Source organism: Cololabis saira, chromosome 1 (assembly GCF_033807715.1).
Source record: "Cololabis saira isolate AMF1-May2022 chromosome 1, fColSai1.1, whole genome shotgun sequence".
NCBI lineage: Eukaryota > Metazoa > Chordata > Actinopteri > Beloniformes > Belonidae > Cololabis > Cololabis saira.
The window spans coordinates 33,214,302-33,242,274 of record NC_084587.1 but is presented as its reverse complement, the minus strand read 5'-3'; the positions used below and the strand labels follow the sequence as shown (position 1 = coordinate 33,242,274).

The 27,973-nt window shown below is 38.3% G+C and overlaps 1 protein-coding gene across 1 annotated transcript; it reads right to left on the bottom strand.

The window, feature by feature from the left end:
• Positions 1-32: 32 nt before the first annotated feature.
• On the bottom strand, positions 33-21,834 carry LOC133452487 (somatostatin-like receptor F_48D10.1). Its single transcript, XM_061731835.1, has 6 exons — positions 21,653-21,834; positions 20,339-20,940; positions 16,699-16,839; positions 16,263-16,535; positions 9,787-9,933; positions 33-2,171 (listed from the first exon to the last, which is right to left on the bottom strand). Exons 2-6 carry the CDS (start codon positions 20,909-20,911, stop codon positions 1,962-1,964), a joined length of 1,344 nt encoding a protein of 447 aa, XP_061587819.1. The 5' UTR covers positions 20,912-20,940; positions 21,653-21,834; the 3' UTR covers positions 33-1,961.
• Positions 21,835-27,973: the final 6,139 nt, after the last annotated feature.

Sequence of the window (27,973 nt, the reverse complement as noted above, 5' to 3'; positions counted from 1 at the left end):
AAACACAATTTTCACAGCTATTAACATCCAGTTGAAAGTTCAACACTTGTGCATGTAAAAACCTTTATGATGATTAGCTTTGCATTTTTTTTTCTTCCACTGCTCCTGTTGGCGCAGTTAGTCATCTTCATCACTCCATTATATTCACCCATTTGTCTTCTGGATGCTGCTAATTAAGTTGCTTCCCTCTTACACATAAAAATGACTAAAAAGGCACAACAGTCCTTCAGTGAGATTTTCTAAATTGCGTACTCTAATTTGTGCTACATAAATGAATGAATTAATGAATGAATAAATAAATAGATACAATCTCATTTTTATGATGCTCTGTATATACAAGGACTGATTATTTGGTTCCACGGTTATGCCCACATTAGTCCATTTTCATTTTTAAACACTGATTTAGAACAAATACAATTCAAATCCACATTAGCATTTCAACCCTGTATCAGAAACGTCGGCGCAAACTGCTCCACTGTAGATGTGTATCATTCAGGCATGCATACTAGACATGCCCCCAAGAGTGAAAATGAGCTACAAACTCCACTGGAAGTAACTTGTGTTGAAAATTGAATTTGTAATGGCTTTCCTCCAGCACATGTAGAGAGTTGCAGTGTTTTTAAAGTCTGCGCTTTACCTTCTGCTGATTGTCATATGATGTTGTTCTGGAAAATCAAGGAAGGGTACATCGTGCAAGCAGATCTGTGTGACTATGTCATTATTTACCCGTGCTTTCCATTTTTTGTCCATCCACAGTAGACCACAAGGTCTGTTTTCTGTTTTCAAGGAACATTTTTTTTGTATAAAATGAAAACATGTTAATGTGGACGTAGCCACAAAATATGATAATAAGTAAACATAAGCAATATAGGCAATGATCCAGCAATCCTGCAGACAGAGCTGCTGTTATGAAGATTAGGTTTTCACATCCACAATAACTCCTTTAGTTCAGGTCTGTTTCACCAGCGATAAATTGTCATTTTCAAAGCACTGTTGCTAATGTTATGTGTGTCACTGATGAGGCAGACCCTAAATCAAAGTCAGATTGTACCTGTTGACAAATCATAAACAAGTAGCTGTGGTATGATTCCATTCATCGTGTCATTATAAAGTCATGGGGTATGTAAAAGCCTATATAAAAGGCCAGAGGCCTAGCTAAGTTATTAAGCTGCCACTCTGAACAGACAATACTGTACATTAACAATTTAGCAAATAGGGCTTGAGAAAAAGACACAATAATACTTGAAGCAATATGCTGCCAGAAACCCTGGATGGTCCAATACCCCGCCTTTTGCAAAGAGAAATACAGATACTATATATGTGCAACACAGTTACAAATCAACACGTACACACATCACACATGACACAAAATTGCGCAAATAACTACTGTAAACAGACTGCGTAGAAACAGATCAGTTTTTGTGTTTGATGCCGATTACATGCTTACACAGAAGAACTGGGTAGCCAAAAAGCCAAATCTATTGAGATCTGGCAAGAAAGCCATTAAAAAAATATATGATTGCAAATGATGATGAAATTGTTATGTCTGGACTGGTTTCTTTTTTTGGGGGGGTTGAGATAAGTATAGACATTATTAAATGCTGCAAGAGTCACTGTCATACAGCGACAAAGTGAAAGTGGAAATGTTTGTGTTCTTTTAGGACTTTTGATGATTGCTGAGAGCAGCTGACAAGGCACTTATGTCAGAGAGCTTGAGAGAAAAAATGAGGCCAAGTGAGCAGAAATATTTGAAAGGCTTTTTCACACAATATGGAACATAAATGGGAGAATTCATTTCAAAAGTTTCTTTATGTCAAAAAAATTGCCCAAAAAATTGATGTTTATGACATTTCTTTCAGCCAGTCCAACTTCTGCTTCCTGTTCTGTAGTTGCTCTCGTTGTTTGTACTCCATAGGTCCCCGGTGCTTTCCTGCAAAAACTTGAGATGCAGCGTCTTTTGGCTACTGTTCCCGTGGACCACCTACCACAGGAGTGATGGAGGGGTTGGTCAGGGCCGTGATGGTTGGAGCTTCACAAAAAACAGCTACTGAGGAGCTCAACGCTGCAGTGGCCGATCCTGGGTAAATTGATGGAAGGTGACATGTAAAAGTGGAGGGATGTAGATCTACTGCTGCGTGAGGGATGGGTGAATCGCTAGGTTGAGGAGAGATCTTCAGTGAGACAAAGAGAGGAAAAAGGGGAAAAGAATATAATAAAGTAAACAAAAAAAGAGAGATGATACATCGATGAGAACATATGTGTTTGAAAATGGAAACAGAAAGAGAAGAAAGTTAATCCAAGTCTGGGTTACCATAGTTTAAAAGGTAAGACTTTCTTTGCATTAGCTGCCTTGAGAAACACTGAAGCTCAAGTCGGGCATGATGGTACCATGATGGTAGTTCTGAACTTTTATTGTTAATCCTAGCTGTCGTCTTCAAGCACTTATACCACTTTAACCCTTTAATACCTGAAATATGAAATAACATACAGAAAAATCTTTTTTTATATTGTTTTTATTTGAAATGTACATTATGTATCGAAATCTGAAAACAACATATAAATAATAATTTTTATCATTATATTAAACTTGATACATTCATGTATTTTCTTATTTATTTGTTTTATTTTTTATAGTTTTTTTGGTTTGAATAAAAACTTTTTTTTAGTCTTTGATTATTGGGTCGGTACACACGTCTCGGGATTTCATGCATCAAATATGATACATCTGGCATCATAGGGCTAAGAAAAGTCACACATTGATGGGCAAGTGGAAATCCCATATTTATTTATTATTTATTAACTTAATTAAGCTAAAACTCATTTTATAGAGTATAAGTCTTCCTGTCCTTTACATATGAGCAACAAAACAATTGAATGAACAATTGATGCAGTTCATATATCACCAAATGAATCTGGGTTCCTGTGATAACACCATTCATGTATTTGTACTATCATAGCTGCATAGCTACTCAAAATACTTTTATAATTAATTGTCTGGTATCAGCATTCAATATTTGGCTTGAGCAGGTTATGTGTTCAAGTAGAAAATTGTTACCTTACATGAGGTTTAAAGTGAAAGTTATAAGCTATGTTCAAACCTTGTTTCAATAGAATGTATCATAAAACATGAACATGCTAAAATAAGTGCATTTTTAGCCACATTTTGTTTGTATATTTACGATAATCTCTCCACTGAAAACATCAAACCTGAACAGCCGTTAACCCCGAATGACATTGTAAAAATCTTTAATTCATGACACGAGTTCCCTGAAAACAGGAGGGAGTCGACTGTGGGTGGCAAACCTACAATATGAACAAAATTGTATTTTTGCAATGCATCCATTGTTTTCCTTGACAGATATTTATAGCAGCTTTTCTCCTCACTGTCTCCCATGTCTCCATTGGATTTTCTATTCTGTCTTTGCACTTATTACAAACTTAAAACAGGAAATAAGTTTGGAGCACTATGAAAAACAAGGTAACTTTCATTTATTCACAGAAAGTATGAACCCAAGGGAGTACATTTTTCACTTCAGGACGCATTCCAAAAACAGTTAATACAGGTACAATTTAGTGCTAGTTTGGAGGTGACAGAAAAAAGTTTCATGATGATTTTATACAAAAGCAGTAAAGGCTTTGACTGTTTTCAGAACAATATACTATACCACAATTGCATACTTATTGTGGAAATGTTGGCATACTGCATTCAATCTCAATTTAAAATTGCATTTAAAATCTCTTTTATGAGAGTGTTGTTTCCAAGAGGCAGCAGCTACAACATAGTACCAGGGACAAACGTACAACATCCATAAAAACATTAACACAATATTAAAGACATGACATAATAGTGTGATATTTGTGCACAAGTTAATTAAAAAAGCTTCTATTCACTGAGTCCACCAACAATAAATCCAATGAAACCATTTCACCCAAAGTCAGGGTCTTTTGCAGGTTCTTTCAATCATATGGAGCTCCAAAATTTGAATGGTGGTTCAAATTGAGATCAACACCTTTGGCACAGTCAAAAATATATTTTGGGGCCAAAGGCTAGATCAGCCTGCATGATTTCTACAGATGTTGGTCTGGAGAGAAAAAAGGGAGCAGACGAAGAATAGATTTATGAATAATAATATGTCAAAGTTTTAGTCCGCCAGATGACATTGAAATGCAGTATGCCAAAAGTATTTTGATGGTTTATTTGGGCAAAATTATTAGTGTGTGCAAGTGACCAGTTGCCATTTAACTTTTGGGTTGAGTCTCATGTGGAACTAAGATTTGTTGCAGTTCCTCGACTGACCGATAGAGGCTGGCTGCAAAAGCAAGTCAATCTCCATTGACCTCCATGTTAAAATGGCCCACTTTAGAACCGAAATAAACATATTTAAAGCCTGGATCAACAACCTGTTTTGTTTTAAATCATTTCACACCCATGAAAACTCTACATGATACGATTTGATTAATTGACAGTTGGCTGAGCCAATGGCTAACCACTGTCACTTCCTCATTGGTAGTCGTCATGCTGCCACGCTTAGGCAGGGAACCAGCCATTTGTACTAAACTAGCATCAGGTAAACGCAACAGTAATTTTTAACAGTATATTCTGCTGTAAACATCTGGCGGCAGCTAAGATATTTCGGGGGGTATCCGCTAAGGGAACTGGTAGCCAAAGCTAACTTTGATGGACATACAGTACGTGGCCATGTTCCTGTTGGCTTTGGGAGCAACATGGCTGTGTCCCATACTAAGAACAATGGTTTTCAAAACCACTCTTCAAAAACCAATAGGTCATGTGACATATTGCTTTGTCCGTTGTTTTTTTTACAGTATAAGCAAGTGACCAGTGTACCTTGCATTATATATCCCACAATGCAATGGGCCACCACAATGTAAATTAATCAAAGTGGTTACATGACTAGGTTCTACCAATGTTGTAGCATAGCTATCTTTACAGTCACAAACTATGTACTAACAATCACCACCAGTAAGCAGTACATACTGTATGTGCTTTATGAAGTATGTGGTTTGGAAAATAACCTCAGTCACTGAGCAACAAAGAAGAAATGCGAAAGAAAGAAAGAAAATCAACTTAAAATGTTTCCAGTGTCCTTGAACCATAGGCGTCACAACCATTATATGTGAGAGGGATACATTTCAAAACTATTGGTTTGGACCCTCACCCCACCCCTCCAGCCTCTCACATTTGGCAGCTTTTAATCCAGGCTTTGTGCATTTGTGCACAGTGCATTTTGGCCAGAGAATCCACTCCACCTGATCGACAAGGATAACGATGTCTTTGAAAGTGGAGTCCAGCTTTCCTATAGCTACCTACCACAGTTCACATCAGGCAAACATAAACAAAGGTAGTTTAGAACCCAGTTCATCAACTGTGCATAAGGTTTACAACCAAAGTGAAGCATGCTGCTCAAAATGAGGAGGTAACGTCAACTAAATTGACATCTCACAATGTCCAATTAAAACCATATTCTTCAGTTACATGTCCTCAAAGATTTGCTCTATGGCAAGCTGAATTGATGTTACATTAAATTAAACAATTAAAAATTAGTAGGAAGCTTTAAGTTGTTTCTTTGGCGGGTTAGTAATATAGATGGGGTTTTCTTGGCTATCAACTGTTTATAATACCTGTTCCCTCTCCAGAGACAATGGACATAAAGATATTCTTTAAAAAGCTGCAGAAAGGAAGTCACAGGATTTTTATTTATTTATTTCTGTGGAAAGTCAACGTTAGGAGATCCATCAAATTGTTTAACGTTAGCTATTTCATCTAAATTCAACAATGGCATTAAACGATCATACATTTGTTTTTGACAGTTAGACTATTTTTGTTCGGGCAAGAACGCTCTGATGATATTTATTGATTGCCTGTTGACGTGTGAAAATACACATAGGGACCAAATGATCTGAATACATTGGTTGTTTACTAGTCAGCTACGCCTAGTTTAAACACAGACAGCTGGTATTCTTTTTATCAGCAAGAATAAAATAATGCCATCCAGAAAGTTTATTTGGAGTTTTTAGTGTTTTAGTATTTTCTGCATAAAACAGTGCTGATGTCACAAACCGACAATTTGAATTTTTTAAATTCAGATGATAAGACCAATGGATACCAGGTGACCACACCATTAACAAAACTAGGGCACACATGTAATTTGTCATTTATTGATGTTATTAAATGCCAATTTCTTGTCTTTTTAAATTTCACATATTTCACTTGTGAATAGAAAAACAATGATTAATCCATCTCCCAAAGGAGGTTGATGCTGTGAGTGAGTCAGAGGCAGGTCGACAGAGTTCTGCTGCTGAGGTGACAGGTAAAGGGTTCTTATCAATGAAATGTGATGTGAATTTACTCAGAAATATAATACATTTCTCTAATTATAGCACTTCATTCTAGACTTGACTCACTTTCAAACTGCAAATCCAAAATGTATACATAAATAACATTTTATTTGAGTGCACTGCCTACAGTTTATATACTTAATGAAGGTCACTATGTTTTAAATGCATAATGTAGAACATGCTTAAATTGAACTTTATTGTATTTTAAATAATCAACTTAATTTGCAATACCTTAGTTATAGCAATGGGTCTAAAAAACTGGTTGAATAAGGGCTTATTGTTGAATCTCTCTCTAAAATAGTCTTTAAATCCAATATACCGTCACATGTTTAAAACAAAAAGGTGTCAAACAACCTGTTAAAATGCATCAGAATGCAGGACTTGTCATCTAATTCATTAAAAATTCAGCAAGGGAGGAAGCCAAAGCTGGAAAGATGTGCTCACTGATCCTTTAGACAGCTACTCATTCACAAGTTGCTGAAGTAATTACACGGAAAAGAGATCGCTGTGGGATATCTTTGTCAAGCAACATGGAACTACATTTATGAATGCCACTTAAAAACCCTGCTGTGTAATGTTTAAACTTGTCCAGAAGTCATCGTCTGAGCCCACAAGTGCATGTGATGTTTCCTGTTTTATGTTGTACAGTATTTTGGCTATCTGGAATAGTTTGGATGTGTCCTATCCATTCTTGGAACAATGAACGCTGATGCTCTCTCTCCCAGTGGAACAGCACCTACTTTGTTCTCTGGGATTTTACAATATGATAAAGATAAGACACCTCATGAATATATAACTAGTACAGACAGCAGATATGAAATACGGCCAATGTGGCTGTTTCAGCACCACAGAGCGATAGTTGTGGGTGAAGATAGGGACAAAGAAGCTTTAATTCTCATTAGCACAATGCGCTCCTGGTTATCCTTTAACACTGACATGGAAAATAGAAAATGTGACACGTCTCATTAAAGGCAAGAGAAATACTGGAAACATTAGCTTATGGATGAAACGCTTTTCAGTGTGCAGAACCACCTGCAAGCTCTCTGCTGCCTTTCTCTAGTTATAGAGGATTTTATTCTCCCTGTATGGAGGATGTTACAGGCCATCATCACCCTTTTCCAGTTCTCAGGAGCATATAAAATCTGTCCAGTACAGTACAAATAAAAACAATGTACAAACCTTTTCTACAAAGCTATCTTTCAATTCAGTAATGCCGTGTGTTCATGGAAAGTGAATGATGATAGTGGAGTTTGCAATTGCTACAACTGATCCCCTAATAAAATACTGCTTGTATGTATTCATTTTATGCTTCAGCCGTCAATCTCAGAGTTTATCTTCTCACTTTAGCTCCTTCTTTCAAGTCTTTTCTTCTGCCACAGTCATTTTCACATTCCGATCAAGACTTCCTTGAAGCAAAACGTAGACCGTCAGATAAACCAGAGATCTATGCATTAGCAATTGAACATATAATATATTCTCCAATTCAGACTTATTAAGAAATCTGGGGTTTTGATAACCTTGAACCATCTGATAGAGGATAAGGAGAGTCTCATCAGAGCCACCATTGCACTTGTGCAGGTTATCAAATGTGACATTATGAAACACCACACCACACAGAGAGGGTCAAAGCTTTTTCCTTCCCTCGCTGCTTTTCTTTGAACCCAGTCATTAACGTTCACCCACCTTTCAAAATTCTTTAAATCGTTTTTCCGACAGCCTCATTGATTCCTCCAGCAATAAGCTGCTGTCACACACGTGAACTCACACACCTGCCATCTGATTAAAACAGAAGTGAATCTATAATGATGTGGAGCTGTCCTGTCACCGTATGCATGTCAACGTGTGGATAAATGAAGATTTCTGCTTTCAGACATGTACATCATCTCTGTCTGTAAGTCAATAAAAATAATTCATGATATTTTTTTAACTTGTGTTACCTCCACTAAATTTGCATACTTGTCAACCTTCCCTTTTATATACTAACCCAATTCCAAAAATATTGAGATGCTGTGTAAAATGTAAATAAAAAACAGAAAACAATGATTTGCAAATCTTATAAACCCACAAGTTAATCAGAATGGAAAACAGAAAGCCTTTTATAAAATGATGGAAGTGAAACATCTTACCATTTCAAAAATATTTGCTCATTTTGAATTTTATCCGTCAAAGAATTTGGGACATGGGCATCAAAAGGCTGTAAGAGCAAGTGACACTAAAAAGAAAACTGGAGGAGCATTTAGCATCTAATTAGGTTAACTGGCATCAGAGTGAGTGACATGATGGACAATAAAAAAGAACATCTAGAGAGGATGAGTCTCAAAAGTAAAGATGGGCAGAAGTTCATACATTTGTGATAATAATGTGCCCGCAACTTGTGAGTCCATTTCAGAACAATGTTCCATAGTGTAAAATTATGAAGACTTTGAATATTTCATCATCTAGCTTACATATTATTATAAAACGATTCTGTGAATATGGAGAAAGCTCTGTGCAAAGGGACAAGGCCAAAAGTCAATATGGGATGCTTGTTATCTCCGGGCTTTCAGGTGGTATGGGTAAAACTGCATGGGCTCAGGACTCAGTAGCACTTTTGAAATACTCCTTGACGTACAAAAATGCACGTCAAACCTCTATCATGCAAAGCTGCAGGCCAAAACTCACTTAATATTGGAGGAAAATTGAGGACTGTCCTGTGGTCAGATAAATTAAAATGTGAAATTCTTATTGGTAACTAACCATAGACACCAAGCCCTCCGGGCTAAAGAGTAGAGGGGCTATGGGGGACTATTACCAGCATATATATGTATAGGGGTGCAATAGTGAATGGAAACATCATTTATGAAAGGTATGCACAGATTTTAGAGCAACGGGTGGCATTATTTTCAGAAAAAGCTTTGCATCTTTCAGCAAGAGAATGCTAAATCACATACTACATCTACTACAACAGCTTGGATTCATAGTGTCAGCCCAGATTCTGGAATAGCCTGCCACCAGTGCAAACCTTTCACCAACCGAAAATATTTAGCACAACATGAAAGGAAAAATCAAAAACCTAATCAAAGAGAACTTTTGAGCAGCTCAAATCCTATGTGAGACAAGAATGGGAGAACATTTCTCTCCCGAAACTCCAGCAACTGGTCTCCACAGTTCCCTGTCATATATAGATCTATGCTACACAGAACTAAACATTGCCTACTTCCAACTGTCATCTAATTCAAAGTTAGTTTTTTTCTCAGGAGATGCTACATTTCCTCAAAACACAGCTGACATGTTTCCTGTGTTCTGAGCTGAATACAAAAATAAATTTTTATAAGATTTGCCAATTATTGTTTTTTATTCAAATTTCACACAGTATCCCAAATTTTATAGAACTGAAGCTTTAAGTGCTCACCTTTTGTTTTCCCAGCATTCCCACAACACGCAGGTTACCTGGCTGCTCTGGGGATCGTGGTAGACCTCGTTACGAGGGGAGAGCAGGATGCAGTCCTGAGCTGTGGTTTTCTCAGTGCGAGGGGCACTGGGGTCACCGTCATCTACGCCATTGGCAGTGCACCTCATACTCCTTACACACAGGACCTGCAGGGTCACAATGTCCACATGTGGATTATCTATAAACGATTTTTTAGGAAACCTTGTTAGAAATGTCAGAAAATATTAGTGCTCTGTGAGTTATCAAGTCTATATTCGTAGTTTGCTTTTCTTTTTTCATTAGACAATCAAGGTTTTAGAAGAGATGTTTCATGTCCTCAATTCATATCATCAATTCTTCCTAAAATATAACATCGGGGCTATTTTAATTTTTTTTTAATTTATTTTATTTAATTTAATAGGGACAATGCAGGTTTACATGTGATCACATTCACTCATTACAAACAAGCCAATGTGACTGATGTTCTGCATACAGAGATTATAGCTATTGCTAGTTTCCATCTCCTGTCCCTAGTTAGGCTTTTAGTAAAAGAAAACGAAAGAAAGGAGAAAAAGAATACAAAAATACATTCAATTTTCAACATGCAAAGCTATATCCTATTTACAATTCTCAGCTTGCAAGAGAGCACCCTATTAGCGGTTACAGGTGATTAAAAATGCGTACATTTCTGATTTTGCTTCAACCAGTCTTTGACATTTTTAGTAAAAACCTTAAAATCTTGAGTTGTTTTTATCTCAGTTGGCAGTGTGTTCCACATTTGAGAGCCCTTTATAGAGAACGCTGACTGCCCAAAGGAGGTCTTACGGCATTCAACCTTACAGTTACCACTTGTTGTTCCCCTGGTGATCCTACCACTATTCTGCCTGCTAACTAACTTACCGTACATAAAACATCTGGTGCTAGGTTCTGTAGACACTTAAAAACCAGTTTGAGTGTAGAAAACTTTAAGAAATTAGCAAAACTAAGCATGTTGTACTGTTTCAATATGTGACAGTGATGCCATCTCATCGGTTTTTTATCCATTATTTTTAAGGCTTGATTATATAGAGATGAGATAGGCTTAATCACAGTTACACAAGTTTGGCTCCACACTGTAACACAATATGACATATGGGAGAAAATCATTCCATGCATATAAAGCTGTGCTGCTTTATATGAGATCTGATGTCTGATCAATTTAAAACAGTTTAGATTACTTTTTATTGTTTTTGATATTTTTTTTACATGTTTACTAAATGTAAGTTTTGAATCCAGTACCACACCCAAGAATTTAAATTCATTTACAGTACCTTCTCAATTTCTTCTCCCTGCATTGTCAATCTGAGATTTTCTGATTGTGATGTTTTTTTAATAGAAAAACACACATTTTTCATATTCAGAGTAAGCCTGTTTTGGTGAAGCCAGTGACAGACCCTGTTCATATATGAGGATAGTATCTCAGATGCCTCAGTTGGTGTCTTAGCGGATGCATATATGACTGTGTCGTCCGCGTAAAGCTGACAACCAGCCCCCACACAGCTTTCAGGCAAGTCATTAATGTAAAGACTGAAGAGCAACGGCCCAAGGATTGAACCCTGTGGAATGCCCATGTTATTTGGTTGAAGGGCAGATTTTTCCAAGTTGATTTTCACACATTGCTCTCTTGATTGTAAATATGAAGCAAACCAGTTAGAAGCTTGTTTGGAGAAATTAAATTTAGACAACTTATATAGAAGGATGTCGTGGCTGACAGTGTCAAACGCCTTCTTCAGGTCAAGAAACACTGCCCCCACGACATAGCCCCTGTCTATAGAACACTTCAGATTTTCAACAAAAAAGCAAGTTGCTGTTTCTGTTGAGTGTTTACGTCTAAAGCCAAACTGCTCTGGATGTAAAAGTTGATTTGATTCTAAGTCTCATTTCATGTTAAACCAAGCAATTTTCAAAAATCACCACGAGATGTTTCTCGTTTGTTTTACTTTGATAACAAATAAGACATCAAATGTTTTATTTAGTTATTTCCTTTTCCAAGATGATTCAATGCAGTGATAAAATCCTGTAATAAAAGCCCAGAAGAATTATTTATCAAACTGCTGACACTTTATCTGAGACTGAGCTGGATTCTGAAATTTTTACCAAACGCTTGAAAAAGATTTGGACAACAGGTCAGAAAATGTTGCATGTAAGCATTGCACTGAGGCACAACATAGCATACAATATAAGCGTCCATAATTATGTAATGAACCAGTGAGATATTATAGTATTGTGCATTTCATAAATAAAATAATTAACTTTAACCATATTATTTGCCTACAGGGTGAGCTGGGGTCATAGTGGAATTTTAAGCACACACACACACACACATATACACACACACACACACACACACACACACACACACACACACACACACACACACACACAGACACACACACACACACACACACACACACACAGTATGGTCCTGGAGGGGGCATGGGAGTTTACCCAATCAGCCACATGTGCTTTGTGGACTTGGAGAAGCTATTTGACCGTTCCTCTGGGACTCCTGAGGGGATTTCTCCAGGAGTACGAGGTGCTAGAATCCCTTGCACGGGCTGTCGGCTTCCTCTACCTGTGGTGTCAGAGCTTGGTTCCCATGTTTAGCTGTAAGTAAGACTCATTTCCTATGGGGGTTGGACCTTTGTCACAGATTCTGTTCATTACTTTCATGGACAGAATTTCTAGGCACAGCGGTGGAGTGGAGGGGGTCCACTTTAGTGACCTCAGAATTGGGCCCAGAATTGGGTTTTTGCAGATGATGTGGTTCTGTTGGCTTCATCAGGCCAAGACCTGCAACTCTCGCTGGAGTGGTTTGCAGCTGAATGTGAAGCACCCGGAGAGGGGGAAGTGCCCTCTCTAGGTCAGGAATCAAATACTGGCCCAAGAAGAGTTCAACTATCTCAGGGTGTCGTTCAGGAGTGAGAGAAGAATGGAGTCAGATATATTTATTAGGCTATTAATGGGCGCAAAGGCCCCTTCTTATTTTTTTTCCCAAAGTTGTTGTTTCTAGCTTGGATTATTGTAGCAAAGCAAGCGTTCCACTATGACATTGCCAGAAGAAGTTTGGAGTTCTCCCCGCAATCACTCAGTTAAGGTTGATAAGGAATTTGTATGTACTGTAAAGATAAGGGTTTTTAGTACATTCATAATTCTCCTCTAATGGGTACAGCCTACTGGCAGTATTGTAGTCTATATTTGTTGCTTCAACTGGGCTGTTTTTACTTGATTTCCCAAAGATGGTACTAGACCTTGGTTCTTCCAACATTGATATACTAATGTACCGTAGGCTATTGCATGTCTGCTTGGCAATATGCTCAAAAGCAAGTCATTTTAGAGTTTAAATACATTTCTTAAATGCTTCAAATTTTTGTTTTATGAGGTCAAATACAGAGTATCTGGCAAATATAACTAAAATAATGTAGAAGAATATAGAATATGAAGGGTAAGGGTATACATTCTGTAACTAACAAAATTTCTAGATCCCTTGGTATCATCAGAAGAATCAGAGGTTTGGTCCATCAGGCTTGTCTCGTTACTCTTTATTATAGTTTAATTTATCCTTATCTCATTTATGGCAACATTGTTTGGGCAAGTACATATTCATCAAATTTACACAAATTACTCATTACTCAAAAGAAATTTGTAAGAATAGCTACTTCTGCTTCCTATTTGGCCCCATCTGCCCCTTTGTTTAAAAAATTTAATTTATTATCCATCTATGATATTAACATACTCCAATCATGTGCTTTCATTTACAAATGCACTTATCTTGCAAATATGCTTCCAAGTACTTTCAAAGATTTTTTTAAGACCAATTCACAAATTCATAACTATAATACCAGACAATTTGAGGATCTCCATTCTTCATTCAGTCGTACCAATAGCAGTCAGTTCTCCATCAAAGACAGAGGTGCCTCACTCTGGAATTCTCATGTACTTATCGCAAAATCTTCACTGTCTATTAATAGTTTTAAACAGAGATTGAAGACCAGCCTTATTGATCAAGCGTCTAGAAGTGCTTCCACTTAATGTGGACTCACTTCTGCACGTGCACATACACACGCACACACACACACAAACACACATGTGCATGCTCACATGCAAGCACACGCACTCACTCAACTGAGAAATTGTCTGTTTATATCCATCTTTTTGGAACGCTGTTTTTTTGTTTTTTGTTTTTTGTTCTTGCTATTATTTCAATACAATGTATTTTCTTGGTGAGAACTTTGAATAAGCCCATTTAGGGCTTCCTTTCTCACCTGCACATATTTTCATGCTTTTATGTTCATTTCAACTTTTGTACCTTTTTTTTTTATGTTGTGCAAATAAACAAATCAAATCAAAAGGGTATGTGAAATATAACCTACCCATTTTTTAATTTAATTCATATAGTGTCTATTACAATACAACTTGTCTCAACAATTCCATTGTAATAGACAACAAAGTACGGTACAAGAACAGTGGCCTGAGAAACAAAACACATAAAACATAAATACGAGCATATCAGGGTATTTAGTCAGGAATATACCAGGGTATGGAAAAAATGAATACAGCCCAACCCTAATATGCACTGGTGTAGAACTACTATACCAATGCTTAAAGGATCTGTTGTGTGAGTATTAATGTGGCTATTCCAGAAGCTTTTAAGCAGGTTGACTGATATCCACACGGTACGATTCTGCCACCACCATGCTTGTCCTTATGTTATGAAGGTGACAAGATGGCTGTCTGTCACAGCACTTCAGTGGCCAAAAGAGCATCCATTTCTCCCCCCATCTTACCTAACTACCTTCTTTGACGTCCCTTCTAATGCTTTTTTTCCTTGTCTTTCTTCATTAGACTTAAAGCTTTTTTCTGGACACGACTGAAGAATAGTAGTTTACCAAAGGCAGTTTTGCAGCTTCTTTAGTGTTATCTCATCTCAATGTTTCACAGCATTTATATTCTAAGCTAATACATAAATAATGTTTTTTTTCTTTCCACTATCTACTAGAAAAGTTTTCAGATATTCCAAAATGCTGTGCCAAAAATTCTGATTAGGATTGGCAGGAAAGATCATACTTCTTTTCTCTTGGCTTCACTTAATTCACATTCTTTGAAAACCAGGCTAGAATTTTAATTTCTTCCCTTCACATATAAAACCCTTAAGGGCCAGTCTCCACCTCATCTAAAAGATTTCATTGTCATATTATCCCAATGGACCACGTCGCTGTCAGACTGCAGGTTTACTTGTGGTTCTTCTAGTTTCCAAAAGCAGATCAAAGGCAGGAGTCTTCAGTGATCAGGCTCCTCTCTCGGGGAACATAATCCCAGTTTGTGTTTGGATAACAGACACTATCACTACCTTTAAGATTAGTCTTAAAATTCAAATTTTTGACAAAAACTTATAGTCGGGATGTCTATGATGAGCTTAAATCCATCTTTAGTTTTGCTGGTATAGGAGTAGAGTACTGGGGGACCCTAATTTGAATTTAAGTTGGATTAAAATAAAATTAATTCGCACTATGATTACAGCAAATTTCATTTAAAGGAGCATGAGGCTCCTTTTAAGAAATGAGACTCTCTAGCGCCACCCTTCACCACGACGGCCGTCGGGGGTACTGCAGCCAACAGCGAAGCCTGCACGGGAGAACGGGGAGAAGGCACATGCAGCGTCATGTGACGTCACATCCGCAGCCCAGCGCGGGAAATTCGGGACCGAATTGCAGCACATTTTGCAGCACACAGCCTGTTCAAGGCAAAGGAGAGATACACTAGAGGGCTCATTCTTTTGGGTTTGGAACGCTTCATCTGACATTATTACTAGAAAACTTAAAATGTATACGGATTTTTTTCATAAATCCTGCCACAATCCGGCCTCAAGCTCCTTTAATTGTAATAAAAGTGAATTATATTAATACAGAATGTGTTCTTTATTTAATGGACTGCACTAAACAATTTGCTTTCTATGTTAAGTGTCTCAAGAATAATTTTGTTATGAATTGGGTTTGTTCGATTAAAATGAATTGTGACTAACTGAACTCGTCCTGTGTTTTAACCTGTTTGGTTCATCTCCATACTCACAATGCGAAACATTGTACAGAAGGTTTGACATTTTGGTTTAGCCTTCATGAAATTTGACTTTCTTAAACCAGAACTTATCTTTGTTATACCTGTTTTTATACTTATTTTTGTTATTTAAGTGTTATAGGGTACTTCATTGTGGATTTATTTTGCTTCTTGCTTCAGTTTTTGTGCTAAAGTGTTTTTACAGTTTTTACATTGACCAAGAAAGCAATTGTGCTTATTGTACCAATAACCCAGCTTTTCAGTAGAGGTTGGCCCTCTCTAACCACTGTTTTTCAAGACATAGAAAAATATGCCAAAATAAATATCACTCTGCAAACAATTCATGAGAATGCTTTGCCAGTGCAGATTTTACAGCCAAAAGATGTTCAACCAACCAACCAACCTTTCTGAAGCTCTGTTTGAAATTGTCTGACAAGAAGCCGTAGAGCAGCGGGTTTGCGCAGGAGTTGGCGTAGGACAGGATGACAGCGAAGAAATATATTCCAGCAGTGACACTGGACTCGGGGATGATGACCACCAGGTTGACCATGTTGATGATGAAAAATGGCAGCCAGCAGAGCACAAACACCACCACAATCACCACCACCATACGTGTAACTTTGCGCTCTGAACGTCGACGTTTAGTGAAGCCAACTCGCGCCCCTGATGATTTCACCTGCAGTAAAAACATCACGATGATGGTGAAGGGGATGCTTGGTATTAAAAATAAGGATGTTAATCATCATTACATTGATTAAGATTTCCGGTACAGTATGAATTTATTCATGAGTTGTTTTAACCACTTATTCATAAATACACTCACACAGATACACACCTACCTTGATAACGATGAGCAGGTAACAAAGGCAAATGATGAGCAGCGGCCCAAAGAAGCCCACTGTAGCAGTGTAGATAATGAAGGCTGTTGACCAAACATTCTTCGGCTCTGGCCAGATCATGTTGCAGGAGTTAAAGGTGTCCTAAATGCAGATAGATAAAATGGTTTTGGAAAGAAGTAAAAGTTAAATCACAATTGTTCAGAAGGTAGTGAGAAAGTGAAGAAAGTAAAGCACAAGAAGGCTCGCATGAAACCTTTAACAACAAAACTTTTTTCTCTCGCTTTGAATCATGTTTGTTGACATTACTTGAGGGGTGTAGTTGATGGAGTAGTGAATCTAATGAAGCTCCTTTTCAGTTGGTGGAAGTTATTTATTAAACAATTGGGGCTCTGCATTACAATGCAGATGTGCGCTATTATAAAACAGAAACATTGTTCGGGAGTTCATTCTCCTAAAAAGCTTTTTTTTCACCCGTGCTCTCTTGTTGCAATTCTTTTTTTTTCTTTTTTGTGTGCAAATAGCCAGTATGCATTATGCATCACTCCCTGTGTTTCTTATTTCATCAGCAATTGTGCATTCATGCCATCACAGTCATTCATGGCCGCAGAAGCAAGCTTTGAACATAAAAAAAACAACACAGATCTCTTAAACTCATACAGTCAACAGGTTGGCAAACAGTTGCTTATCAAATTATTGTTCTATTGCACAGGTGTCAAACTGAATCCCAGAAGGGCCGGTGTCCTGCATGTTTTAGATGTTTCACTGCTTTAACACACCTGATTCTAATTAATCATCGTCACCAGCTTGTCATCAAAGTCTGGATAGTTCTGTTGATGACACAGTCACTTGTATCATGGTGCAATGAAGCAGGGAAACATCTAAAACCTGCAGGGACACCGGCCCTCGAGGACTGGAGTCCGACACCCCTGTTCTATTGGGTCAAATCACTTTGTAAATATTGCTCAATGTAGCCTTAAGCAGGTTTGACATGTTAGTTCCTTACCAGTTAGCATTACCTTCCAATTGTTGGCCCCTTTCTTGTTTAATGCTTTGTAGGTAGTTCAAGGCTTTAAAACATATTATTTTTACAGCCTTACCCAAAATTCAGCAATTACATAATTAATATGAACATACAGTGTTCATACATGTTTGAATGAAGATCTCTTGATTGCAAGTTCTCATTTAAAGGGGACATATTATGGCATCTAATACCTATTTTAAACAGGCCTTGAATGTCTTAAAAACATGCTTTTGATTGTTTTTGCTAAATAAATTAGAAATTCAGCCTCTGAGCCATGTCTTTATCTTCCCATTCTCTAACCTCATTATCTATGTGGGATTCTGAGTGGGCGGGGCTATGATAATGAGGCTCTGTGCTGATTGGCTGCCTGAATGACGCGATACACCGCTACAGAAAAATGGCGGAAGCTCCGGCCGGCGGAGTTAGTTGTGGGCGGGTTTTCACGTATCAGAGGCCAACCGATGTAAATCGCATTTTCGTTACGTAACGAAAGGGAGCAGAATCTGAACGGTTCGTAGAAGCCACATCACACTGGATGGATCATCCGGGCGGCTGTACAGACACTGCAGAATTTGGTTGCTTTCCTCCTTCTCTGAGTTGCCAGGCTGAGGGGAGACCACTTTATATATGTTGAAGCAAGCGTAAATGTGTTTTTCATAATAGGTCCACTTTAAGAAATAATAGGAGAAAAGGTGATATCAAAAAACAACATTTTCTGACAAGCCCAAACCCACATTCACTCACTGACAGTACTGATATTCAAAGACATACATGTGCCCACAATCAAACTCCTACCCACCACTTTGCCCTTGTGCATAAAGGTGTGATTTTTTGCCATTCTGATCTGACTGCATGGGAGATACGTGCAGGGATTTTTTGAGCTAACAGTGAGGACAGTTGTGGGGCTTTCCTTAGGAAGATCTGGATTTTACTCCCTTATGGAACCTTTGTTTCCCATTACTTTAGGCTTGAAGAAAACACTTTCAGTCCCTTGCGAGTACCCTGGAAGATTGTTGGTGTTGCATCTTAGTGATTTGTACACCTTTAGACACAGCACCTAATTCCATCTAGGCAAAAAAATGAAAAAAATGTGTCATGGTCAGACACAACAACAAAAAAAACTTGTTGGGGAAACAAAAATCAGCGTGTGCCTTAAAAGATTCTATTTCACAGTGTTGAAAAAATGAAACAGAGAAGAAAGCCTACATGTTCCTACTTCCCACATCCTTTAATGCTGACTGATCCACAGTGGTTGCTTAGATGGCTGTTATTTATGAGAGGTTAGAGTCTGAGTTAGGGTATCAGATGGCAGGGTTAGGTTATCAGGGCTATGGGAAGAGGGGGTTGTGAAAAGGACATGCTCCCACACATGGGAGCATGCTGCAAGATTCAACCCAAGTGCCAACCATCTAACTTCTGGGTTGAGCCTCATGCGGGACTAAGATTTGTTTCAGTTCCTCGACTGACCGATAAAGGCTGGCTGCAAAAGCGAGTCAATCTCCTTTGATTCCTAAAACGTCAAACTTTAGAACAAAAAAAAACATAGATTCAGCCTGGTTCAAAAGGACAATGTGGTTTGGATCGTTTGATTCAACACCCATGACATTTTATTTACCGGGCCAGAAGAATTTAGAAAAAAGCAATGGATGTATTTCTAATATGATCGATTGACAGGCATCTCAGCCAATGGCTAACCAGTAAAACATGACTGTCATTTTTGATCTAGCCGTTGAGTCAACACGTTAAACAATATATTTTGCTGTAAACGTCTGGCAGCAGTTCTGCGGATCATCACTGCTGGTTTCGGCTGAAGGTCCCGGGGGTCGAAGCCAACTTTGATTAATGTACGGTGAGTGTTCTCCTGTCAGCTTCTCGAGCAACACGGCTGTGCTCTACACAAAGAAAAAGGTGTTTCAAAACTGGTCTTTTCAAACCATCCCTTGTTTTATACAGTCTGTGATTCTGCCAAAGAATATGTTAAATAGTTGAAGGCCAAAATATTGTAGCTTTTATCTGAGACATTTTTGCTTAAATATTACAGACTGTTTCAGCTGGGGGACAGATTTTTTTTTTTTTTTGTCTTTTTGCTGTCAGCCAGACTAGATGTCATTGCTTGCTGTCTGGCACGTTTTCAGTCCAGTTTTGCTGAAAGGCATTTGAGCTTTTAACACAAGTTCTTTTGGTTGTTTTTTTTATCCCTTTTTGTTTTTTTAATAGTTAGTTCCTCTTTATCTTCCACTATCTATGCACACTTAAAATAACAATCTTAGTAAAGGTCCAGCATCTGCGTAGGATGAACTGGCATCTTGTGTCAGGAAATCCATTTTGCAACAAAATGGATACACCTTTCTGATTTACAATGGCCACTTTGAACTATCACAGTAGCACGGCAGAGGGTGGGGTGGGATGAATCTCTTTTTGTTCTTGTCAACCAGCTTTCATTCCATTTTACACCAATGAAAACATGACACTGCATTGCATTTCTGCCTATGAAGCTCCCTAATTCTCATACAAAACTAAAAGTTTGATTTAGAGTGGTTTACATGTACTAGCTCACTTTGTTCAGAGGTTTAAGCTCACATTTTTCTGGTACAACATTGGTAACAAAGGCTGAGGTACCTGTACATCAGAGAAGATGAACACTGGCAGGACCACAACAAAGGACACGGCCCACACCGCTGCGCTCACCACTTTGGCCACGCGAGGGTGTCTCCACTTGGTGCTGCGGATTGGATGAACCACAGCCAGGTAACGATCCATGGACATGACCGTGAGGCAGAAGATGGATGTGAATTGGTTCATGGAGTCTGCAGTCATGACAAGACGACAAAGGAAGGAACCAAACGGCCAATAGGAGAGTACATTCTGTGTGGTGAGGAAGGGGAGTCCGATGATGTAGAGCTCATCAGCGACAGCCAGGTTCAGGATGTAAATGTTGGTGACAGTTTTCATTTTGGCATAGCGTAGCACCACATAGATGGCCAAAGTGTTGCCAGTCAGACCCACCACAAAGACTGTGAAGGAGATGACTGCTGTCACCAGCGTGCTGCTGCCCTGAAAGGGGACACTCTGAGTGGACATGTTTGAGGAGATGTTGAAGAGACGAGGGTAGGAAAAGAGGAAGGGCGAGGCAGTGGTTCCAGAGGAGTTAAGGTTTGAAGGGGAGGACCAGTTTTGATTAAGTGGCTCCATTATGTGCAGTCCACATGCAGATTAGATTCCTGTGATTTGGAAAAAATACCTTACATCCCTTCCTGACTTTTGAATTAAGACAAAATTAGAAGTCACAGTTCATATCTGTCAAATATATATTTAACCATTGTAACTGAATGTGTGGTTTGACAGAAAAAATTGTACACCTTGTAGGAGCAATAGAAAAGGCTTGAACCACAGTTTAGAACTCTTAAATTTGGAAGGGCTCTGTCTGGCACTAAGTCTCCCTGAGCGCTGTGCGCAATGAGCCAGATCCAAACAGGAATGCCTTGTCATGTCCTACATTCTAGCACACGTAGCTCCTCGTGGAGTCGCAGCCTGCAAATAAACACACTTCACAAACTGTGAGGCACTGATGATGATATATCTTCTTGTAAGCGCTGCAGCTCCTTCCCTATTTACTTCCACTTATTATTACTGTGTATTTGATCTGATTCTGCAAATAAAACACAGCTAAATCATGCAGCCTGTCGTGCGTCAGACGGGACTAGGCTGGGAATGGTGCCATCGCTTTTACGCACGTGAGATCTGCTTGACTTCACACTCTGTTTGGATGATTGTATATCACAATACAAAGGCAATGTCTGTAGTAGAAATATTATAAATGTGTGTCAAAAACATGACATAGCTTTTAACTTAATGAAAAGAGACAGTTAACCTACACTGCACACATTTTACAGCACACAAATGATTCAGAGGTCAAAACAAGAACAGGCTTACTTTGACGGAAGCTGGAAAAGTCCCAGTATTTTTAGAATCACATTTAAATGGTTCAGATCGGCGAATTTATTTCCCTGTATTGAATTAAATCTTCGGATTTTCCATCAATTGACAGATATCGATGGGATTTCGCCTCGGAGATCGTTCGCTGTCCGTGTTGTGATCTGCCGCATGTCAGCAGCGGCTCCGCCGCCTCTCGTTCAACTTTGTGCGCAGGCAGCTCCTCCGCTCCGCACATCCATGCGAGTAGTTGAGGGAGAGAAAGAGAGAGACAGTGACCACAAAAATACAAGAGTATCTTTATATGAGGCTTTTTCACTCGTCTGTCTCTCAAGCTTTAGAGACCCCCTTGCGCTATTCAGTTACTCTACTATATCAAGCACCTGTTGTCGCTTTACAAATGATAATGACAGGTTTATCAATCATCGTGACATTCTAAACTGCTATATATCAAAAATGTGAAAATCTACTCTTGTGGGGGAAAAGTATCTTATACCTTCGTATGAACACATTTAACCACTCAAGGTGACTCAAGACTGAAATAATATAATAGCAATCTCAAATAAAGACTTGGCAATATGGTTCGGATTAGTGAATTATTTAATTATATTTTGCATGCAAAAGGGTCTAAATGTACATCTCAGGATTCAATGCAGGAATTACACAGAAAGTCATCAGTGCAGCAGTTTCACAGTACAGAGCTCTTTGCTCTTTTGACAAAATAAGCAGTAATCAAAACAACATCTTTGCAGCTGAAAGCAAACTGCACAGACACAATATTGGTCTGACCTGAGTGTACCTGAAATGAACTCACAGAGTGTCTTGAAATTTCTGTCACATCTACCTTTAACATTTACAATCAGCTGTTGCTGATTTATACATATAGGCTAAGGTGGAACTATTTTGAAGCCTGGCCAGTCACTGAATACATATCATATGTCACTAATGTACTGTATGTATTGCTTTTTTAATTATTATTTTTTTTAAATGCACCCTGCACAGTAGCCTACTGTTAAATTTGTACTTTCTAAATATTGCCTGTTAAAAAACAGTCTGGTTTATTTTCCTATCAAAGGGCTGGGACAAAAGGATGTACTCAAGCCATAGGTTGTTTCAATGCAGCAAGGTTAGGTTATGGATTTTCATCAGGCCATTGGGCTTGGTCTTCACCTAAAATAAATGGTTAGAACTATAGCTACCAAAGAATGGGTTAAAAAGAACAACCCAGAATATGTGTTAACGGACATGTAACAATTTTTATTGTGTATTTAGTTTTATTTCAGGCCCCTTTATATTAGTAAATGTCACCATGGCGTTATAATCTAGATTCAAGATTCCTTTATTGTCATTCAGCAAAACATCACAGATGAAGTGCAGAACGAAATTCCATTTTGCACCCACACAAAAATACAGATAAAGAGCTTTAAAAAATGTAAATGTCTTCTTTTTTTAATAACCTGAAATAGATAAATAGATATATCTAAAACGTATGAAGTGCTATGTTATTGCACATTTTAGCAGCTGCCCAGAAGATACAAACACAGTCCCGATAATTTATTTATTGTTGAGCCATCTGATTGCGGCAGGATAAAAGCTGTTCATGAATCTGACAATGCTGCACGACAGGCTGCAGTACCTCCTGCCCAAAGGTAGGAGGGAGAGCAGTTGGTGACCTGGACGAGTGGGGTCCGTCACAATACAGGATGCTCTTGACAAATTCATTTTTTTTAGCGAGATCCTCCATCAAAGGCAGTGTAACCCCAATTTTTTTCCTGTTGCCCTCACAACTGTGAAAAGTCCTTTTCTGTCTGTGTTGTTAGTGTTCTCATACCGAAGAGAAAGGTTCCTGGTTAGCACACATACCCCTATTGAAGGTAGTAAGGATGGGAGGGTTGAGGTGTCTCTTTTCAGCCACCACAGGAAATGTACTCTCTGATGTGCCTACATCTACTGTAGCTCATTAGTGTCATAAGTTTACAACAAAGCCAATTCATGTAACCATCTGTTACACATTGAATGAAGCGGACCAAATAGCTTGATTAAAAGTGAACAAATAGGTTTTCTGAAGTAAGTTTTATCGTCCAATCCAGGGAAAAAAAAGAATACAAAAATACACAGAGCTGTGCATCTAAAAAGGTTAATTAAAATAGCCTGAGAGCCCAAAAATAATTTCACATTAAGAGAAAAAACACAGCAAGGGTGACACAGGCAAACCAGATCTTGAAAAAAAGGGGGGGGGGGTGACATAAATCACTGTTAAATAAAGGAGGAAGAAGATGCTTCAGACAATTCTAGCAGTTCTTTGTAGTTCAGGGGAGTAGTTAATACGACTGCAGGTTCAACTGCATGTAACTTTTTGTGTAAAGCAATTTCCTTCCTTCCTTTTTTCCTTTTTTTTTACCAGGTGTTTTGATTAGTAACAATAGCAATGAATGAGTTGTTTGCATGCTAATCGAGATTTCAAGAAGCCAAGCTAAACGTAGGCGCCAAGCATCTAACTGCCGGGTTGATTCTGATCCGCAGCTAAAATGTGTTACAGTTCCTCGACTAACCACTAAAGGTTAGCTGCAAAGGCAAGTCGATCTCTTTTGATTCCTATTTTAAAATGACCAACTTTAGACCAGAAATAAACATATTTACAGTACCTATGGTTCTGGGGAATTTTTTTTCACCATGTCAAAAGAATTCGTATAAAGCAATACGTTTATTTTTCATGAGCCCAGTTTTTACATTTTTACTGTAAAGCAGTGCTTCTCAATCCTGGTCCTCGTGGGCCCCTGTCCTGCATGTTTTAGATGTTTCCCTGCACCAACACACCCGATTCTAATTAAAGGTCCTCATTAGCTTGTCACCAAGGTCTGCACAGCTCTGTTGATGACACAGGTACTTTTATCACGGTGTGTTGAAGCAGGGTAGCATCTAAAACAGGGGTAGGCAACCCTGGCCCTTGAGTGCCACTGTCCTGCATGTCTTAGATCAGGGATCGGCAACCCAAAATGTTGAAAGAGCCATATTGGACCAAAAACACAAAAAACAAATGTCTGGAGCCGCAAATGAATGAAAATGAAAAGTCTTGTATAAGCCTTAGAATGAAGGCAAATGGCGAAAGGTGAAATGTCGAGAAAAAGTCGAAATGTTGAGAAAAAAGTTGAAATGTTGAGAAAAAAGTTGAAATTTCGAGAAAAAAGTCGAAATGTCAAGGAAATAGTTGAAATTTGGAGAAAAAAGTTGAAATGTCGAGATTAATGTTGAAGTACAATCTCGAGAAAAAAGTCGAAATGTCAAGAAAAAGTCAAAATTTCGAGAAAAAAGCCGAAATGTTGAGAAAAAAGTCGAAATGACGAGAAAAAAGTCAAAATTTCGAGAAAGAAAGAAAAGAAGATAAAGAAAAAAGGAAAAAAAAGAAGAAAAAAAGAGAAAAAATGGTAAAAAAATTAAAAAAGGAAGAAAAAAAGGAAAAAAAAGGTCAAACATTTCTGAAAAAGCTCCAGGAGCCACCAGGGCAGCGTTAAAGAGCTGCATGCGGCTCTAGAGCCGCGGGTTGCCGACCCCTGTCTTAGATGCTACCCTGCTTTAACACACCTGATTCTAATTAATCATCGTCATCAGCTTGTCATCCATGGCTGCACAATTCTGTTGATGACACAGGTACTTTTATCACGGTGTGCTGAACTAGGGTAGCATCTAAGACATGCAGGAAAGTGGCACTCGAGGACCAGGATTGAGAAACACTGCTGTAATTTAATGGCTATCTTATTTTTTGCTTATCTATTTCTATTGCGTTGCATATAATCATATTTACAATTATAATCTTTTATTTTTTATTTATCTAAGTATTTTTTTTATTTCTTCTCATATATTATCTTATACTGAAGTATTTCATATTTTACTTTGCTTTAATTTTCCTATTTTAGTTAGTGTATATTCCAGTATTTTTCTAATGTTAGTCATTTCAGTTAGTTTCTAACTCTAACTGTGGTAGCGCAGGTCTGCTCTCCCCTGGGTTGTGGTGGGGTCCACATATCCTTACAACAGCGGTATTTGGCAGTGCTACCCTGCCTGGGGGTGGGTTATGGCCAGGAAGCCCCTGGGTGTAGCAGCCACCTCCAGAAGCAGACAGCTTCCTGTGATCCTGTATTCCCACTCTGGTTCTTCTGTGTGCAGTCATGTTATCCATGTTATTATTTCCTTTTATCTTTGAGCATGTTTTATCATTGGTATAGGGATTTAAGGGTGGAGGGGGAACCAGTGGGAGCGGCTGTTTTTGCTTTTAAGCCCTTTGTACTGCATTTTCTTGTACTTTACTGTAGCGCTATACAAATAAAGTTTGATTTGATTTGAAGGGGAGACATCGCGGATGTGGAGCAGGAGCAATGTGATGAGAGAGAGAAAAGATGGAAATTTAAACCAGCCCTTCCAAATGTGATTTCCGGCAACTTAAAGCAGCACAATTTAACTTTTCCACCTTAATATAATATTTCCAGAGTCATTGTGATGGTACATCAACTTACAACAGGTTTAATGACACCTCTGTCATGGTCTGAGGGGTCTGTATCGCCTTCACTGGCACTATGTAACTTGGAGGTGCATGGTAGGAACCCTGCCACACTACTGGTAAAGCACTACCGCTTTTGTCCAAAGGAGCCGCCAAACTCAACAAAAGCTGAAAGTTACATTGTGCTGCTTTAAGGTCACTTGATAACCCTTCATGGGTTGCATTATTATTTAGCATGCAAAGACCCAGTTTAGTTTAATTAGAAAATGTCTTGTTTTATTTAATTGGAAATATAACTTACTGTATGTTTGCAAGTGCTGATTTGCTGATTTTTTTTTTCAGAGATAAAACTTTATATTTTATTATATTTTTTAAAACTTTTTTTCAACTTATTTTACAGAGTTTTGCACTTTATTCATTCATTTTTGGTTTAATAAGAGCAAAGTTTGCACTTAAAGCCCAATGGGGCAAATGTTCAATAAAAAAACAGCATATTTGAAATAATTTCTTTGCCTTTTGTCAATTCACAAAATAATCGTAATCGTAATCGAAAATCGGATTTTGAGAGAAAAAAATCGAGATTTTATTTTTGGGCAAAATCGAACAGCCCTACTTGCAAATAAGATGGACAAGTCGGAAGCACTGACTAGGACAAACCTGGAGTTTTAGCAATGTAGAATTATGCCTTTCACTGAGACACCAGCTGCCTTACTGTCTCCAGCAATCAGGTAAAGAGGCAACTGGAGACGCTGGACTAGAACAAGGCTGCAGGTCCAGATAACATCAGCCCCAGAGTCCTGAAAGGCTGTGTGGAACAGCTACTGTATGTGGGATTCTGCAGCACCCTTTAAACCTCAGCATGAGCCAGGAGAAGGTTCCAGTACTCCGGACGACATCCTTGTCCCAGTGCCAATAAGATCTCATCCTTCTTTTCCTAATAACTGTAGGCCTAGCCCGAACATCCCACATCACAGAAAGTCCTGGAGAGAGACTATTTTTGGCCCACAGTCATCTGGACAAAGCAGGTAATACTGTGAGGATCACGTTCTTTGATCTCTCCAGTGCATTTAATGCCATCCAGCCTGCATCACTCTATAAGAAACTCCAGAAGGCACACTTGGATGCCTCTTAAATCATGAAAGGAAAATGAAAACTACTTCAACAGTTTAATAGGGATTAGAAAAATATATATTTTAATTGAATTTGAATTTGTGTCATCATGAACTGAATTACTTGGGTCAACATCATTGAAATTTGTGGTTTGGTCAAACCAACCCAACCAATGACCCAGCTGCAAGAACCCCACATTTGGATTATCAAAGTTACACATGTTTAGTGTGTCATCATCACCATTTATCCCTGAGTATTACTTGATCACACAGTCCGGTGAATACACTGCATCTCAGAAAGCATTCGCCACAATCGTGTATTATTTTTACAAAAGCATTCTTATATGAGAGGTTTGTAATTTATTTTCTTTAAAAACTTTTGCCAGAGTTTAAGGATGTGATTAAAGTGCTATAAGTAGTGATACATTCACAATGACAGACTGACTAATACTGATCTATATACCAGAGTGATAAGTGGGCCATGCTTATATAACACCTTTTAACCTTGTTCAGGTTCTATAAAACACTTCAGTGTGATCAGTCTTTATCTATTCACATCTCCAGATAGAGGGTGATCTATTCTGCTGTGAATGTTTGGGGAGGTTTTCTGGCTTATTTTCATTTATTTTAAAAGGTTGAAAACAATATTTCTATTGCTGTTTTACAGGAATAAGCACATCTCAGGAGCCTCGGACACAAACTAAAAAAGTGAACTTG